Source organism: Belonocnema kinseyi, chromosome 2 (genome assembly GCF_010883055.1).
Source record: "Belonocnema kinseyi isolate 2016_QV_RU_SX_M_011 chromosome 2, B_treatae_v1, whole genome shotgun sequence".
NCBI classification, from domain to species: Eukaryota; Metazoa; Arthropoda; class Insecta; order Hymenoptera; family Cynipidae; genus Belonocnema; species Belonocnema kinseyi.
Window position 1 is genome coordinate 66,227,254 of NC_046658.1, and position 18,237 is coordinate 66,245,490.

Sequence of the window (18,237 nt, forward strand, 5' to 3'; positions counted from 1 at the left end):
GAAAAGAAATCTACTATTTAAATAAGTGTAACAAGACTGCACAATAATTTTACATTACCAATAATAATTAATGAAAAATCAAGCCACAGACTAAACAATAAGAGTCTGAAATTACTGATCATATAAATTGTAAAAATCAGAATATAATTAAGGAAGAGAAGATAGGACAGGTCAAGATTCAATCACAATAAGAGCCAGGTGGAATAAAAACTGATAAGAAATAATAAATAAAGCTGATAAAAATTTACGTATTCTCCGTGTTTACACACTTGATTAGAGTATTTCATATAAAATTTTTATGATTCTAGCTTCTATGCTGCAAGTCGTTTGGGCACCCCGTAATAGAAATTAAAATTAAATTTCTTTTATCATGTTAATACTCAGCCACTTCTTACCAAAACATAATTGGAATTGCAGAAACTCGTATATCGATTTAATCTTAGCGTGTAGACTTGAAACGCTATATTAATAACTTGGTTCCTTCATGAAAGGTAAACGAAAAGTGTATTCCGATCAAGAAGAATCATGGCTGGGCCCTGGATATTTTCTACTCTAGTCGGTTTATCGGTAATTAGATTTTCAATTATTTGATTGAGAAACTCTACTTCTTGAAAAATACTACATTTTTGGATTATAAAATATCTAAATGCATAGCATAACCAACTACTTCATATTTTTACGCATTATATTAATATTGTATTCCAAAAGCATATGAAAGTCCACGTACTTCTATGATCTGCTTTATTTATAGAGGGTATGTAAATAAAAACATTTAGGAAAAAGAAATACTGAAAGGGTGTAAAAATCGAAGAAAAAAAATCAACCTGCTGCGCGGGAAAATTTTCATCGCGCGCGGCTCGCTTCGCTTGCAAATATGAGCGCGCCCAGGGTGCGATTGTTGGTTCCCGTGATTCGCGCTCAGTAACATATTTATCTCGCGCCACGCGCTCGATTATGTATTTACCTCCCACCACGCGTTCGGTTTTAGCATTTAGCCCATGTTTGTGCAAAGACATTTTAACATTTAAAGTCAAAGTGACGACAATTGTGATTGTAGTGATTGTTAATTCTCTTCTGTTAAAGCTCCTTTGGCTTTAACGAATATATTCTCATCACGTATTTTGTGCTTCACACTCGATTTTGTGGAAAATGTGACCATTTCTCCATTATATTCAACACTTGTATATCAAGTGTATATTACATTTATTTGTCTTCCTCGGCCTGGGATTGCTTATTCAGATATTGCAAAATAATGTACTACTATGTTCATGATGGATTGTTAATGCAACTTTTGGCTTTTCACATTTTGTTATCTTTGCTCCAAAAATTTAATTTATTTTTTATTTTTTTTTTTTACGATTGAAAACAACTACGTGTTCCATAAAAAAAGAGCTTGAGAACAAATGTATAGACCTTCTTCGGATAAACAACTTTTGTTATAAATTTTTTTCGTGCATTGTGTCGTTTTTCCTCAAATTGAATGTTTTTATTTTTAATGTTATTTTTCACGATTAAAATAAAAACTACCTATCCTATCAAAAAACGAATTTCAACACATTATTATTTCTTGTTTAGGTAAATATATTTTGTCAATTTTTTTCTTAGCTTGTGTCGTTTATCAAAAACTTAATTCTTTTTATTATCAATGTTGTTTTATATGGATAAAATAAAAAACACGCTTCCTATAAAAAAGTGATTAACAAGAAATTTGTAGATCATTTTTTAGTTCACAGTTTTTTCTAATGTTTTTTCGCATCTTACATAGTTCGAATAAAAAATGAAATTTTGTTATTATTTTTTGTGCAATCTTGTAGGGCTTTCAAAAATGAACGTCTTGCTCCTGGTGAATTTTTTTATGTCATGTGTTGTTCGGCATACAATTTTAATTTTCCTTTGATTTTTTGAATTTTGAAAATGCTATAACTCTGCCCGAGTCGAAATATAGGTCCTTTTTATATTCTCCATGCTGAATGAATTATTTTTTCAATCTCCTTAATGCTCGTCATCCTTGTTTTATTCCTTTAGGTCTTATTTAGTACAATTTGAATCCTCTTTGAGTCTCTTCAAAAATTTTGCAGCATTTTCAAGTTCTCATTTACATCTCTTATAATCTCTACAAAATTTTAAGCCCGATTTGATTACTCTAAGAACTCTACGATAATTTAAAATTCTATTTAGAAGTATCAGATGTAAAATTATTGGAACTAATATTCAAAATTAACTAAAATAATATTGAATAACTATTTTTAAATATTTAAAATTATTACAATTTATAAAATAATAATGTGATCATTCATTAAAATTTACTGCATATTATAATGTGAGAATATTTACTCGAGTTCTTTTTGGATAATAGACAATCTAACATGCTTTGTACTATCTATATTCATATAAATACATACATACGTGTATTTACAATATGTTGCAATAATAATATATAAGGCATGTTGATATTAAAATCATTTTTATTGACTTTAAATTAAACGAAAATATTTAAAAGTGATATATTGCTATTTATTTGACAATAAAATTAATTTTCGGTATAAAAATTAATTATCAGAAAAAATAGTTCGAAGCAAGGAGATTTGTTCCTACATAACGAAAAGTTAATGATTTAATAATTAATAAATAAGTAATGGAAATTAATTCATTATTAAATAATTGTTAATCAATCATTAATTAACAATAAATTGATAATTAATTAAAAATAATTAATTTTTTCGGTCGAATTTTTGGGATTATTTACCGTTAGCGCTCTTATTTATAATAATTTTTTTCATGTATTTGTTTATGATTCTTTACACCAAACAATAATTGTAACACAAAAAAATTTACAATATAATTGTAAATTATAATCAACAAAAAATAATATTTTTCTATCCAAAGAGGCGACTTTTCAAAAAAATACATGAATTTTCTACCAAATACTTTTATTTTTAACTTATACAATGGACACTACAAAATTTAAACCAAACAGTGTAATCTTTCACTAAACTGTTGAACTTTAAAACCAAAAAGATGAATTTTTTGAAAAACAGTATCATTTTTAACATAAAAGTCGACGGTCGGTCAAACCTTGACTCGATTATGAGCAGAAATTCGGATAAACTTTGGCTAATTGTTACAAAAAAACCTTGAAAGTGCAGTCGGCCCGAAAGAGTTGACCCGTGCGTCTTTTGAATTATAAACTTGAATTTCAAATCTGAAAAAAAATTAAATTCTTTTAATTTGTGATACAATATCATAATTAAAAATGTCGAAATGAAATTATTTTAAATTTCCTATCTAATAATATTCTTTTAAGTGATTAACCTATACATTTTAAAATTAGAATTTTAAAAATCCTTTTTTATATTTGAAATCAAGCTTTCAATGTTTTTATAAATAAATAAATATGATGAAAAATTTGTCATTTTTTCTGTCTTGAAATTCTCTAAGTTTTATACAATAACATTAGTTAAAGATGCTCCAATAATACATAATAAACAAGAACAATATAATGATGAAGAAATTTCTTCGTGAAATTATTATTGTTGATATTATAAATAAAGTTAATAAACAAATGCATTAATGTGGCATTTTTCGTCTTTTACAACATTTTCAGCAGCTTTTTCGTTGTTAAATACCCTAATAATACATATGTCTATTTAATTTGTTTAAAAGATCATGGAATGTATCAACTAATTATGAATTTTGCTGAAATTATCATGAAGCTCCCAATTAAAAATATATTAGCTAATCATTATTGTTGCTGAATTTATTATGAAGTTCCCAGTGAAAAAGTCTGAAATCGAAAAAAATGTCCGTTGACAAATGCCCCAATAATGCATTTGCTTATTAAATCTGTTTAGAATAATTAGGAAATTGAAAGAAAAATTATTAATTTTGCATGAATTATCATGAAGTTCCTAATTGAAAAAAAGAATGTTACTGCCGATAAATGACCGCATAATGCATTTGTTTATTAAATATGTTTTTAAAAAATCATGAAATTAATCAACAATTTAATAATTGGGTTCAAATTATCATAAAGTTCCTTATTTCAAAAAACTGACATAAAAATAAAAATTTCTATCGAAAAATTCCTAACCAATGCATTTTTTCAATAAATTTATTGTAATTTCAACAATAATAATCTCAACAAATTTTAATTATCGTGTTTTTATCAAAAAATTTCGCAATATAACTTAAGAAACGTAACATTATGGGAAATCGTAGAAAAAGTTCTTTCAACAAATAATTTGTTTATAAATTTAAAAAAATTATTATATAAAATTAGAACATACTTCAATAATTTTACTCTATAAAAATTAGGCGACTTCAACACTCTTTCTGTTTTTGAGAAGCACCGGGAACGTCAAACCATTTAGCAGAGTTTTTGTAACCATACTTCAAGTGCTTCGATAGCGAAGTGGTTAGACTACGCGGTAAAATACACTAGTTCAAGTAGTTTAGGCTGGGTTCGTCGAATCCTCGGCCAGTGCGATTTTTTAAGGCGTGAAAGCGAGCGATTATATGTGTAAGTAACTCCTAGTACGAGTGACGTATTTAATAATGATAGAAATGAAAATTATATAATAAAAATTTCAAAAATAACTTATTTTTAAAAATTTTGTTGTTAAAAATTAAAGCTAACTAATTACACTAATTAAATTTTAAAAAAATTTAATAGTATAAATTATTTGTTTTATACTATTCATGTCGAAGGTTGGGCCGGCATCATCCTAATAGATGGCCTATATATGGGACCAAATGTCAGGCCGACGTGGAGCAGTCAAAGGTGGTTGCCCAGGATCGAATTGATCGTCTACCCACGTTCGGACCAACCGTCGGACGGTCGGTCTAAATTTGTGCGTCACTGGTCGGGCCAACCAGCTAAATGAAAATGATCAACCGCCTTTGGTTTCTCCATGTCAGCCCGACATTTGGTCCCATATATGGGCCATTTTCAAAATGACGCTTGCTCAACCTGCGACAAAAATCAATTTAAAAAAAGTTATTTTTTAAATTATTATTACATAATCTTCTTTTTTTATCATTATTAAATACATAATTAACACACCCCGTTACTCACACTTATAATTGCACGCTTCAACGCTTTAAAAAGTATTACTTGCCCAGGATTCGAACCCTACCTAAGCTACCTAGGCTAGTGTATTTTACCGTGTACTCTAACCACTTGGCTATCGAAGCACTTGAAGTTTGTTTACAAAAACTATGCTAAATAGTTTGACGCTCCCGATGCTCCCCAATAACAGAAAGATTGTTGAAATCGCCTAAGTTTTATAGTGTCACATTATTTTAAAATATTCCAATATTATATACTAAAAAAATGTATAAACAAATTATTTGTTGGAAGATTTTTTTCTATGATTTTCCATAATTTTAGGTTTTTTAAGTTATATTGCGAGAAATTTTGATAAAAACACGAGGATTAGGAATTTGTTGATTAATATTATGTTTTTTTAAAAACAAATTATAAAGAACTGCATTGTTCAGGCATTTATCGACAGTGAGATTCTTTTTTTTCAATGCCAGTCCTTTTAATTGGGCACTTTATAAAAATTTTAGCAACATTTATAATTAGTTGATAGATTTCATGATTTTTTAAAACAAATATAATTAAAACGTGCGTTAAACAGGCATTTGAGGATATAAAAATTCGTTTTTTCGATGTGACCTTTTTAATTAGGAACTTCATAATAATTCCAAAACAAATTTAATAAACAAATCCATTATTGATGCATTTGTCGACGGAAAAATTCTTTTTTTTTCGATTTCAGACTTTTTCATTGGGATTTTTTCAATAAATTCAGCAACATTTATGATTAGTCGAGAAATTTTATGATTTTTTAAAAGAAATTTAATAAACAAACGCATTATTCGGGCATCTGTGGACGGAAAAGATCGTTTTTTTATGCTCAGAAATTAATTTTTAAGAGAATTGTGGTTTGCTTTTTCTTAATTTTTATCACAGAGCAACAATATATAAACAAACACAGTGACAAAATTGACCATTTTAGCTTTGTGAATTTTTATCTCAAGAAAAAATACAGATAGAAACTCACTATCAGCCGGAATTATTGTACATGCATTCATAGAAAATAATTAATTTTAATAATATTCAACTTAATTATTATAAACAAATTATTATTAGTGTTTTTTTATCATAGAAAAAATCGTTTATTTCACGCAAGTTGCTAATATTTTTCATAAGAGTCATAATTTGTAACATAAAAATTAGCATGAGTTAACAACTATTGTTTTTATAAACATTTCTATAAACAAATTCTTTATAAACGAGTTTTTCTCATAGCTGAATTGATTTTTCTGAACAAAAGTGATTCACAATTGTCTTTAAAGCCATTTATATACTTTAAGCTTTATCAAACATAAACAATATAGATTGTTTATAACAATTTAGTAAAATAAGTCTCCTAATCGGCCGTTTCATCGTAGAAAAAAATGTTTTTTCTTCAATAATTATTAGAGTGACATTTATTGCGGTGACTAACCAACGAAATTAAATAAAGAATCATTTATATGATTGTTATAAACAATTTATTTAACAAAACTATGATTTATTTTTTGTACATGCAAAAAGGACGGTTTTTCACTGAAATTATCCGACAATAAACTAACAGTGATTCCAAAATTGGATATGGGACATTAAATAATAATTTTCGTAATTGTTAATAACAATTTTTAAACAATGCGTGATAATCTGCGGTTGGTCGTACAAAAAAGTTATTTTTCCTTCAATAATTTTTGTGATAATCTTATTTGTGTTATTGAATCAATGAAAAAATTGATACTTATAATAATAATGAGATTAATATAAAAAACTTAAAATAAATAAATTACGATTCAGAACTCGAATCATTTTTAGATTCGAATTGTTCTATTAGTTCATCGAGTTCTTGATCAAGTTCAACTTCAACTTTTTCCCATTCAGGCTTCAAGGACGCAATGAAAAGATCTGAGGACTCAAGGAGTTTGTGAATTAGGTCGTGCATAGTATGCAATCGAGAGATTGTTCATGTGTTGAACTGTCGAATGTACTGAATATCCTTGTTCCTGGCTTCAGAAGCTTCTTCGGAATACATGCCAATTGGCAGCATAAAATTCTCCATAACTTTTCCTCCATGTAGCAGTATTTTATGAACTGAAGAAGGCATGCAGTACCATGGATATAAGCTCACATACAATTTTGCTGTTCTAAAAGCATACTCGTTGAAAAAGAGAGGAGGAATTTTTCTGCTACTAACATTTGTAGTATGTTTCTAAACATTTTAATGAGTTCTTTTTTTATTCTAGTTATTTCTGATACTTGATCAACAATCGAGAAAAACCTATGAGCCGTATTACCACAATTAGAGTTGCCAGATCCTTGACTTGGTTGATCAATTACTAACCCCCTCTTCTTTTGCAATTCGTTGCAAATTCTTTTCTTAACTTTTTTCATCGTTTTTTCATCCTCTTTCTTGCATATGCTCCATTTGCAGATTTGTAACCGATAAGCAATATGTAGTATACACTCCATGAACCTAACCCAGGCATGCAAAGTAGAAAGACCAAATTCTAAGCTGGATACAATTTTTTTCTTCTGCTTTACACGCTCTAGATCATTCATTTGTGATGGTGTCGCTTTGAAAATGTAGAAAGTAGAAGATGATGGAGTATCAGTGAGAGCTGTACAAACTTTTCCATCCAACATAGTTAGCTTCATTTCTATTGTCACTATATACACACCATTAGTCGTAGTAATTGTTGTGGGTCTAATCTTCTGAACTTCTGTCTTAATATTTTTGATTTCCGATTTTGTTAATTCCTTTGCATATTTAATCATGATAGGTATACAACGTTTTGGCGAGGAACTATGAGGATTCATCCAAACTGTTTCTCCCGTGTGCTTTACCCTCAACCATATTGGCACCATTGATGCTGTGAAAAAAGAGTCATCGGTCAAATCGTTGTTATTAAACTTCTGATTGTATTTTGCATCAGTTGACAGTCCATCGATGCCATATTTAATTTCAAAGTCCAAATAAGTGATCTTTAATCTATTCTCTAAAATCGGAAGGCATAAATTCGGATCTTTAAAAAGACTTTGAATAGTGCTCTTTCTTCCGATATTCGAATAATTAAAGGATAACAATCTTTTTTAATCTCTAATACATTTACATATGAAGGATAAATGTCAGACTTTCTTTCTTTGGCCTGTAAGTGAATAGTATTATATTGATACTTTGATAGTCAGACCTGTTGCATTAAAGCTAAAGCTTCTTTTGAAGAGCATGACACATATGATTCAAAGTCAGATTTACCTGAAATCTTTAAATTTTCAGTATCGTCATAATGCAAAAGAACGACTATAGCATTTGCAATTTGTTTTCTTCCACTCTTTCGTAAACTTCGCAGAAATGCATCCTGTATCTCAGCAGCCGTAAAACTCTCTTCAATAGACATTAATTTTCGTCCCTTTGTCGCAGCAGAAGCATCTGAGAATTTGGTATCCAAACTTTTTCTTTCTCCTTTTGATTTTATCCCAGAAAAAGTAACAACGAAGTCAGTGTTTAGCCACTTTTCGAACCTCTTTTCAAACTGACTTTTTATACTTAAACATTCTTTCCATTTTTTCTGAAATATATGTAAAAAATACAAATTCAAATGACTAGCTACTATTTCTATATGCCCAGGATCAAGATTGCACTCAGTTTGCATGAAACTTAACAAATCTTGCACGTCAGTACTCTCATTGGCAATAAGAAAATCACAAAGGACCTTCTCACCTACCTTGAGAGTATCCGTTTTTTATTAGAAATAATAATACAAACACTTGAAATGTACAAACCTGCCGGAGATATTTTGAGATGACGCCAAAAGGAAATCATATCACTTGTTCTTCATTTGTTTTTCATGAAGTTACGTACAAAAGAAGTGAAAGATAAGTGACTTCTGAATACGCAAGTAAGCGTTATTGCACCTTATTTTCACTTGTTCCTCATTTATTTTTCAGGGAGTTGCATAAAACAAATGAAAGATAGGTGACTTCTAAAAACTCAAGTACAGCGTTGTTTCTATGGACAGTTTGCTGCAGAAATTGTTATTAACAATTACGTAAATTATTATTTAATGTCCCAATATTATTTAATTTACAATCATATAAATTATTCTTTATTTAATTTCGTTGGTTAGTCACCGCAATAAATGTCACTCTAATAATTATTGAAGAAAAAAACATTTTTTTCTACGAGAAAACGGCCGATTAGGAGACTTGTTTAACTAAATTGTTATAAAAAATCTATATTGTTTATGTTTGATAAAGCTTTAAGTATACAAATGGCTTTAAAGACAATTCTGAATCACTTTTGTTCAGAAAAATCAATTCAGCTTTGAGAAAAACGCGTTTATAAAGAATTTTTTTATAGAAATTGTTTATAATAATTAGGTTAAATATTATTAAAATTAATTATGGTCTATGAATGCATGTGCAATAATTTCGGCTGATGGTGAGTTTCTATCTCTATTTTTTCTTGAAATAAAAATTCACAAAGCTAAAATGTTCAATTTTGTCACTATATTTGTTTATATATTGTTGCTCTGTGAAAAAAGTTTTAAAAAAGCCAACCACAATTCTCTTAAAAATTAATTCCTAAGCATTTCTAAAAAATACTTTCTAGTCGGTTAAGAAATACGACCTTTGGGCGATTATGAACAGTAAATTCCTATTCCAGACCACTGTGCGACGTCCGTCGCCAACATCGTTACGACCATGGCAGCTTGTAAACATCTTAGTCGGCCCAACTCTGGTTACCGTAGATCGTTTCTCATAGCAGGGCCGACTTTGGGCCGATGGTGAAGCTCTGGCATCTGACCGAATTTCGACCCTGGTTAGAGATACATTGTTCAACTTTTCCAGAACTATGAACAGCCGCACACAGGATTTTTTAAATCTTGAAAAAAATGGTCTCAAGAATGTTCAAAATGCTCTAACTTTTTGGATTTTTTTCAAAAATAGCTGTCAAACGAACTTGACCTAAAGTTCCTGACATGAAAAGAATGTACAAAAGGCTAATCTAATAGATTTTTTTTAAGTAATCGTGCTCATAGACAGACATACACACAGAGAGACAGATATGGTCGTAAAAAAAACTGTTTTTCGGGCTCAGAGAGTCTCCAAACGTGTACATTTGACCAAAACGCGATAGGCAGTCAAATTTCACACAAATATAATACCTTCTCTGATGAGAATGTAAAAATAATGTAAACGAATAATTTAGGCGAAATGATTAACGAGAAAATAATGCTCCAGAATAAAATTAAAATTAAATTTGTCTTTGTTTATCTAGTTTTTCTGAATTTGCAGATGCTGGTGCAATTATGTACTGCCAAAACTATCGTTCAACCAGCAAGGCTAGGTAGAGTGGTGAAAGATCGATACGAAAATCCAACCAACGTTTTACTTCGTAGGATAATGGGCAATGTACGTCGAATTAGCGATATGTTAGCTTTCCAAATGTTAGAACAGGAGGACCAACAGGCAATTTTGGAAGAAAAAAGGGCATCAATGGTAAAATATTCAAAATAACTAAACACAATTTTTGCGTTGGCCCCATCTAAGTTCACAATTGAAAATATAGTGCATGAGATTGAATAATATTTTTTAAATAGTAAAAAATGAATAATTTTCAATTTTAAAATTCCAAATAAATTAAGCGATTTTAAATATATGCGCTTAAAATTATCTAATAAAATTAAAAATATATAATTTCGAATTCCAAAGCTAATTTTTTCACGATTTCTTCCTGAAATTCCTTAAAACTGAAAACAATAGTCTGACGCGTCTCTCATAAATTGCCGTACTTCTCATTTATTTTAACCGCCTTCTTATTTTTAAACTAAAGTAGAATTTTGCTGAAGCTGATGTAATTTCAGTTATATTCATTTTATAATGTAATTGAGAATAGTTTCGAATCCTCATTTGTTATTGGACAGTGCACTGAAACCCTAGTCTCTATTACATTATAAATACAAAATTAATAAAATTACATTCTTCAATGAAAATACAAACTCAAATGTGCCAGAAGGAATTTAAGTTGTTGAATCAAATACTTGAAGCTTAAATTGACAAGCTTACAAGTTATTATTATTTTTCAACGTTGGATGTTACTCAAATTCAAATTCAAATCCAGTATAATTACACATATATTAATTCCCAATTATAAGTTGTATCGACACTTAATATAATAATAAGAACTGCGAGGTTAAAATTGAAAAATTGAATTTCAAACCTTTAAAATTTAACCATTTTTAAGTTGGGCTAAAAAAATAAAACAATTTCAAAATAATCATTGAAACTGAATTATGTATAACTTAAAATGTCTCAAACTATAAACTGCTTCTGTAGCGTTTACACTATTTAACTATTTCGAAACATAGCTTCAGCATTTTCATTAGTTACAATATTGGGGGTCGATGCCGATTCTTTGATCTCACATTTTACATTTTGGATTTTACTTTGCGCAATTACTTTATTGAGTTTTGCCCAGAGAAAAACAAATAACTCTTAATGAATGGATAGAAAATTGTGGAATGTGAAATGCACAATTTTAAATTGGAGAGGAAAAATCGTAATAAAGCATCTGAATAATTTTTATCCTTCCATATAGTATCCAACATCACAAGCTTGAGTTACTTAAGAATCATTACATTTCAGAATCCCAAGAGGAAATGTGTTCTGCAAGCATTGGTATTAGGAAAATCAGTTGATGAATGCACTAAAACAATTGAAGACGATAACGCACTAAAAGACAGTCGTCGAAGTTTTAGTCTCAGAAAACGACGCCCCAACAATAATGGTGCTTTGAATTCAAATAGCAATGTGAACAACAATTATAATTCCAACAAAGAAGATAATAAGGATGAACCAGAAGCAGCGCCAATAAGAAAAAAACCTCGTCGTTGGGACAGAAATACAAAAAATGGAAACATTATAAGATCTAAACCTGTTAAAGTTTCGCAAGCAGCCAACACAAATGTGAACGAAAATGCTAATTTTAACTTCAACGATGAAGCTGGTGCTTTAAACGACGAAAATGAAGGTCTGAGTGTTTTGAGTGACAATGATGATGGACCTGGTGCTTTAAATGATGAAATTGATGCAGCTGGAACTTTAAATGATGAAAATGATGGACCTAGTGCCTTAAATGATGCAGCTGGTGGGGATGGTGCCTTAAATGATGAAAGTTTCAATGACAATCTTACTTTCAACGATGAAGATGCAGCACTTGGCGCATTAAATGATGATTATAATTTGCCTGTAGGCGGAGAAAAACTTGCGGATGAATTTGAAATATAAATGTGAATGTAAAAATAAACATGAATTTGTTCATTTATAAAACTTAGCTAACCCTTTTCAGGTCATTCTTATGTATTCAAAGTATTCTGTATTATTTTTTTAACTGTTAAGGAAAATAAAATTAATATTTGTGAAAGTATTAATATTCTTCATTCTTCAACTTAATCGCGAGATGAAATGATTCTATTAATTTATATTCTGGAAGTCAATCAAACGCCTTAAGTTATTAAAGGTTAAGTATTGGCCACAAGAAAATTTTGCCCGAGACAAATTTTGTAATCGGTTACATTTTGCCAGTAATGAAATTGCGCCGGGCTTGATTTCGTTGATTGAATGCGTGCTATTTTTTCTGCTGGTTTTTACGCTGGCTAAAGCAAAGGGCCCATCAGAAGCGGAGAGAAGTTCACGTAATTCTGTCAGCTGCTATAATCCCACATGGCAAATTTATCCTCATTGCTTTTGTACACAGTATTTGAAAATATGAAAGTATAGGAGCAAAGCATGGGGTGAAATTGATTCTCTGATAACAGTTTCCTGTCTTTTTAGGTATGGAGATAAAAGTTGCAAAAGTTTATTTAGAAGATCTTCTTACATCCGTGTGTAATTTTTGAATGCACTGGGATCTTCCGGATTTTGAGGAAAACAATCCGTAATCAGGACACATTTTAAATAGCACCTTTTCCCATGTTTCTTCGTTGCAGCTAAGACCGATTTCATATTTTGCGTTTCCGCTTTCCTTTATCTTTTTGTTTTATTAATTCAATTGATAGAAAAACAGTAATGGCTGCCTGTCTTCGCCGAAAGGCCGCCTGTACAACCGCGTCCATTGTGACAGGTGCCCGCTCGCAAGCAACAGAGTTAGCATGAGACCGAGCAGAGCAGCACGCAACGTTTGAAGCGGAGCCTGTAGAACAGCCTGTCTAGCTTCACGCACATCTGACTGGAAAGCGACCAGCAGCCAAATCCAGCAAGTAATCCAGCAAGAAAAAAAGCACCGTGTGCGTCGGGCTTTAGTCGTCAACGAATCTGCTTTTTCGGTATGCATTGCTTTTAACCGAGGATATTCAAAAAGAGTTAGATCGAAATGAATGAATTCGGAGTCAAAACATAAAGAAGATAAAAATAAATAATAAAAAAATATAATAAAAACATTTGAAAAATTAATGCAAAAGTCTAGGGATAAAAAAGTTACGAAAAAAACAACGCCAGAGAGAGAAGACTGAATTATAGGAAGAGGCAAGGGGAGGAGGTAAAAGATGAGGTAAGAAAAGTGAGACAAATGTGGGAAGAATGAGATGATTTATGGAAAGGAGAGAAAGAGAAGGTGTGTATCAAATTAAATACCACAGAGAATAGGCAGAGAGAGAGAGAGAGAGAATGAGGTGGATAGGAAAAGGGAAATGAAACTGCTAAAAGAGAAAGTGAACCTTTATGCGAGTTAACCTTTGAATGATCCTGTACAAGACAAGTTCCTTCACAGAGCCAATTGAGGTATGGGTTCATGTGCAGGAATATGTTCAGGATCCTATACATACACCTACGTAGGAACAAATCCATGAAGGTTAGATGATGGCATGGCTCTCTCGATGGTAAGTTGAATCTTCAAGGGAAAAAAGGAAGGCAACTTTACACCTGTAAGTGACATGAGTTTTCGCGATGGCTTTCTGTAAAGGAACCTATACATGTGTCTGTGAGGGATCTTTCCAAAGGTTCCTTTGATGGTTTTCTATAAGGAATCCCATACACGTTACTGTACAAGAATCTGCGCCTCAATTTTCTTTGCAAAGGAACCTGTACAGGAACCTGTATATTATCATTCAGAGGTTTCTTTGTCGTTGTAGTTTCATTTGAAAGATCATGTACAGTTTTCTTCGTCAAATTCCTGCATAGGAAGAGGCAATACTACCTGTACAGGTTCGTGTGCAGGTTCGTGTTCAAAAATATGTGCAGGATCTTCTGAGGTTCCTGTACAGGAATTTTGTACTGAGTGGAGAAGAATAAGTTGTCCAATGGAAGAAATTCAGGGATCGAAGACGATCTGACGTGGTGGGAGAGGAGAAGAAAGTGGCTAATCGAGCGAAAGGCATGGATTGAGAAAATTAAAGATAATATGGTAAGGACTGGAAGTGATAGAATACGGGTAAATGCAGAGATATGGATTTGGGACGATAAAGTAGAACAGCTAAAGGGAAGGTTGGATTGAGTTAGGATTAAACAACAAGGACAAAGGATTTTGGGAAGAATTGCAGAAGTGAGATGTGACAATGATAAGTCAGACGTGGGTGGATGAGAAGGAGTGGAAATTCATGAAAAGAATATAACGAAAAGCATATCAATGAATAATGCAAGCAGCGAGATAAGAGTGCGTGAAAGGGAGAGGAATAAGTGGCGTTGTATCAGAGGTAAGAAAGGAACTGAATGGTAAAGGAAGAGGAGAAGAGGGAGGATGGAGAGCAATAAAGAGATGGACAGAGGAAAAAGAGGAGAGGCTGGTCCTAATAAGGAGGAATTAGAATGCGCGTATCGCGAAACAAGGATAAGAGGTATGGACTAGAAAAAAGGAGGTGTTCATGAGAAACTCTAAAAAAGAGAAGGCAGAATAAGAGGGTAGGAGGCTACTGGACTTATTGGGAGAGGCGGGATGGTTCATTTGTAATGGCATTCTGCCAGAAGAAAAAATGAGGTAGCTGATGGGTATAATGGAAGTGGGCTGGTTGATAGGCTCAGAACAATTTCCGGTGATCGCAATAATAAGATATGGAGGCCCAAAGCGCGTTAAAGGGAAGAGGGAAGAAAACAGGGAAATGAAATTGAAAATGGGCAGTTAAGTAGAGGGAAGTTTAAGAGAATTTTAAGAATAGAAACGATGAATGCAGAAAAAAAGTCAGCATTCAGAAGAGTGTGAGGAAATGGAGGATAGGGGAAATGGAAAAAGGATAAATCAACAGAAGAAAGCGAGAGATCGAAGGAATGCTGAAAAATATAAGACAGAAGGAGAAATAAAGTTACATGGAAGAGATAGAAAAAGTAGTAAAAAGGGGGGGAAGTGGTAAGCAGGGATAGAGAAGAATTTAAGGGTATAAAAAAGGAAGTAGGAATGAAAGAGTGGATGACGCGCTTTAAGAGGCTGATAGGAGGTGTGTCATATAGGGTAAAGGGAGAAGGAAGAAAAGTGGTAGATGGGGACGAGAACAGCGTAAACAAGATTAGTTGAAATAAGGTGAATGAAGCGATTGCAAGGTTGAAAACGAGCAAGGCAAGTGGAGAAGAAAGCTTTGAAAATGAAGCACTGAAATATCGAGGATTAAGGATGAGAGGAGAGATCTGAAGGATTTGCAATAAGGTATGGAAAGGGGAAGGGTGGCTGGAGGAATGGAAGACAGGGCTGTCAGTATCGTTGATTAAGAAATGAGAGGGGAAAAGGGTGTTAAATATAGAGGTGGGATATGAAATTTATGCGGAAGTACTTATCAGGAACTTGGAAATATAGTTGAAAGAAAAGGGAAGTATACTACACAACCAACCAGGTTTGAGAAAAGGGATGGGAATCACAGATAACCTCTACGTTCTCAACTATCTAGTCAATAGGAAGCTAGGGTGGAAGAAAGGGAAGCCAGTGGCACTATTTGAAGATTTTAAGGTAGCATTTTAAGAAATGAAAGAAAATAAAGAGAAAAAATAGAATTATTAGGGTGTTATGGACAGCCATGAAAGAGAGAGGATCAGAGGAAGGTTTAATAGAGAGGACAAATGTAATATTCGTGGATACTAAGATAAGAAAGAAGATAGGAGATAAGGAAGGTGAGAAATTCTGGACATGAAAGGAGCTCAGGTAATGAGTGGAATAGAGTAGTGAGATTCAGAATGGAAGAGGGTGTAAGAGCATGTATGTTTTGGACAAATGAAGAAGAGAATGTGTGCAGAGCATGGAGGTATGAGCAGGACACATGGTTGCATGTGTTAGAGAAGTGTATAGGTGACGAAGGGGCAGGGGAGAGTACAGAAGCGAGAATGAAATAGATTCTGAATAAAAATTGTCCGGGGTGGGAATGGATGAAGAAGCTGGAATATCTGAGTGAAAGGGAGGCAGAGGGAGAAAGAGACAGTTAGAGAGCTGGTTGCACAAGATAGGAAAAAGCCAAAAAATGACTTCTGAGGAAGGGGGGTTTCGAAATATACGATATGCAGCAAATAGTCAGTAAGATAGTATAAGGTTGTTTGTGAAAATACATGTACTGGTTATCTACAGTCAATTATATTTACAAATTTTGCTCAGATCCACGTTACGTTATGGGTATTCTTTGTTTCAATCGTGAAAAATGACAAATTCGATTTTATGAAAAAAATTCTTGTGGCCACAAAAGTTATTTAGTCCGCATTCCTTATGAAATTAGAAGTTTGTTATATAAAAAAATATTTATAGGTCCATTGTTGAATGATTTAGATTTGTAAAACCTGTGTAACGATAAAATGAAAGTAGAGTTTATCCTAGATCTAAAGAATATTTAGTGCAATGAAACTACAAATGCTTACAAAACCTTCAGTTATTGAAAAATGTTCCTTTATGTTCCATACTTAAGATTTTTGGAAAAAATGGTTGGAAAAGATGTGTGAACTCCAAAATGAAAAGCAGAAATTTTACTAGCTTGTTTGCTTTATTGCTGTCCAAAAAGGTTTTTTGAGAGAGAAAAATTTCACATGCAAAAGTTGGAAGCAATTATTGAGTTACATTTTTTATGCCTTAAGAAGTTGTGTATTAGAAATTATTGTAAGTTATCTTAAAATTCTTAAATGTTTTTTGTGGGGCCACATGTCAGCGGTCTATTCTAGGAAGTTAAAGGTTAGGAACTGAGGTAATTGCAAAATCTCATAATTTACTTAAATTTCTGGAAACTTCCAATAATGTCGTAGTATATCACACTGAGATTCTTAGTATCGGATCTAAAATTAACAGCACCCTCACTTTTTACAATATTTATCATTTCTAAGACATTTCTATAATGGTAGTTGTTTTATATAGCTAAAATTTTTACATTTTTGCAGTTACAGTCGAAGTTGTGAGTAAAATTGGTAGCATGTTTACATAAAAATGTATTAGTTTTTCTATATTTTTCTGTTGCCCGGTGTTCCGAGATTCTAGTCTTAAGGGAACGTTTGGTCTGTCCAATGTAAGTCATCTGACAATCTTTGCAATTAATCCTATAAATGATATTAGTTTTTTCAAACTACGGTATTGAATCTTTGATATATGGTAGAAGGATACTGGACAATTTATTTTTAATTGTAAAAACAAGAGATATGATCAGTTTTTTACATATTCTTATCATTGACAAGTAAAGATCTTTATGATAGGGTAAAGTGATTATTTTTGAGTAATCAACAATCTTATCGTTATTCTGTATGCTAGTTTGTGAGTTTTTTAAATTTTCCAAATGTTGAAGTATTTTTTTTTTATATTACTAATGATAAAGTTATGAGGATAATTATTATTGATCAAGATTTCATAGATAATGCCAATATTCTTAGCATGAAATTAAGATTCTGCAAGTTTTTTTGCCCTATCACAAAGAGAGAAAATAATTCCTTTCTTGTGGTTAATATGGTGATTTGAGAGGTAATTTAAAGTTCTTCCAGAATAAACTGTTTTTTGATACCAATCTGTTTCAATGTATCCTTTTTCAAAGATAATTTGTACATCAAGAAAGTTAATTTTTTTATTAACAGATTGTTCTAGTGTAAATTTCAAAGTTCCACCTTTTTTGTTGAACTCGTTCAAAATTCTTTGTACTTGAGTTTTTGGTAAACATACTAGCATATCGTCTACGTTGCTAAAATAAAATAAAATTTTAAAGATTGGATTTTTAATAATTTCATCT

The 18,237-nt window shown here is 31.6% G+C and overlaps 1 protein-coding gene across 1 annotated transcript; it reads left to right on the forward strand.

The window, feature by feature from the left end:
* The first annotated feature begins 428 nt into the window (after positions 1–428).
* Positions 429–12,380, forward strand: LOC117167290 (uncharacterized protein DDB_G0287625-like). The gene is made up of 3 exons (XM_033352115.1): positions 429–567; positions 10,370–10,573; positions 11,720–12,380. Exons 1-3 carry the CDS (start codon positions 526–528, stop codon positions 12,359–12,361), a joined length of 888 nt encoding a protein of 295 aa, XP_033208006.1. The 5' UTR covers positions 429–525; the 3' UTR covers positions 12,362–12,380.
* Positions 12,381–18,237: the final 5,857 nt, after the last annotated feature.

Bases quoted from the DNA above. Each gene is read 5' to 3' on its own strand.
- LOC117167290 (XM_033352115.1), top strand. From the start codon at position 526: ATGGCTGGGCCCTGGATATTTTCTACTCTAGTCGGTTTATCG. The intron at 568-10,369 runs GTAATTAGATTT...CTGAATTTGCAG, and splicing joins CTACTCTAGTCGGTTTATCG to ATGCTGGTGCAATTATGTAC. The intron at 10,574-11,719 runs GTAAAATATTCA...ATTACATTTCAG, and splicing joins AAGAAAAAAGGGCATCAATG to AATCCCAAGAGGAAATGTGT.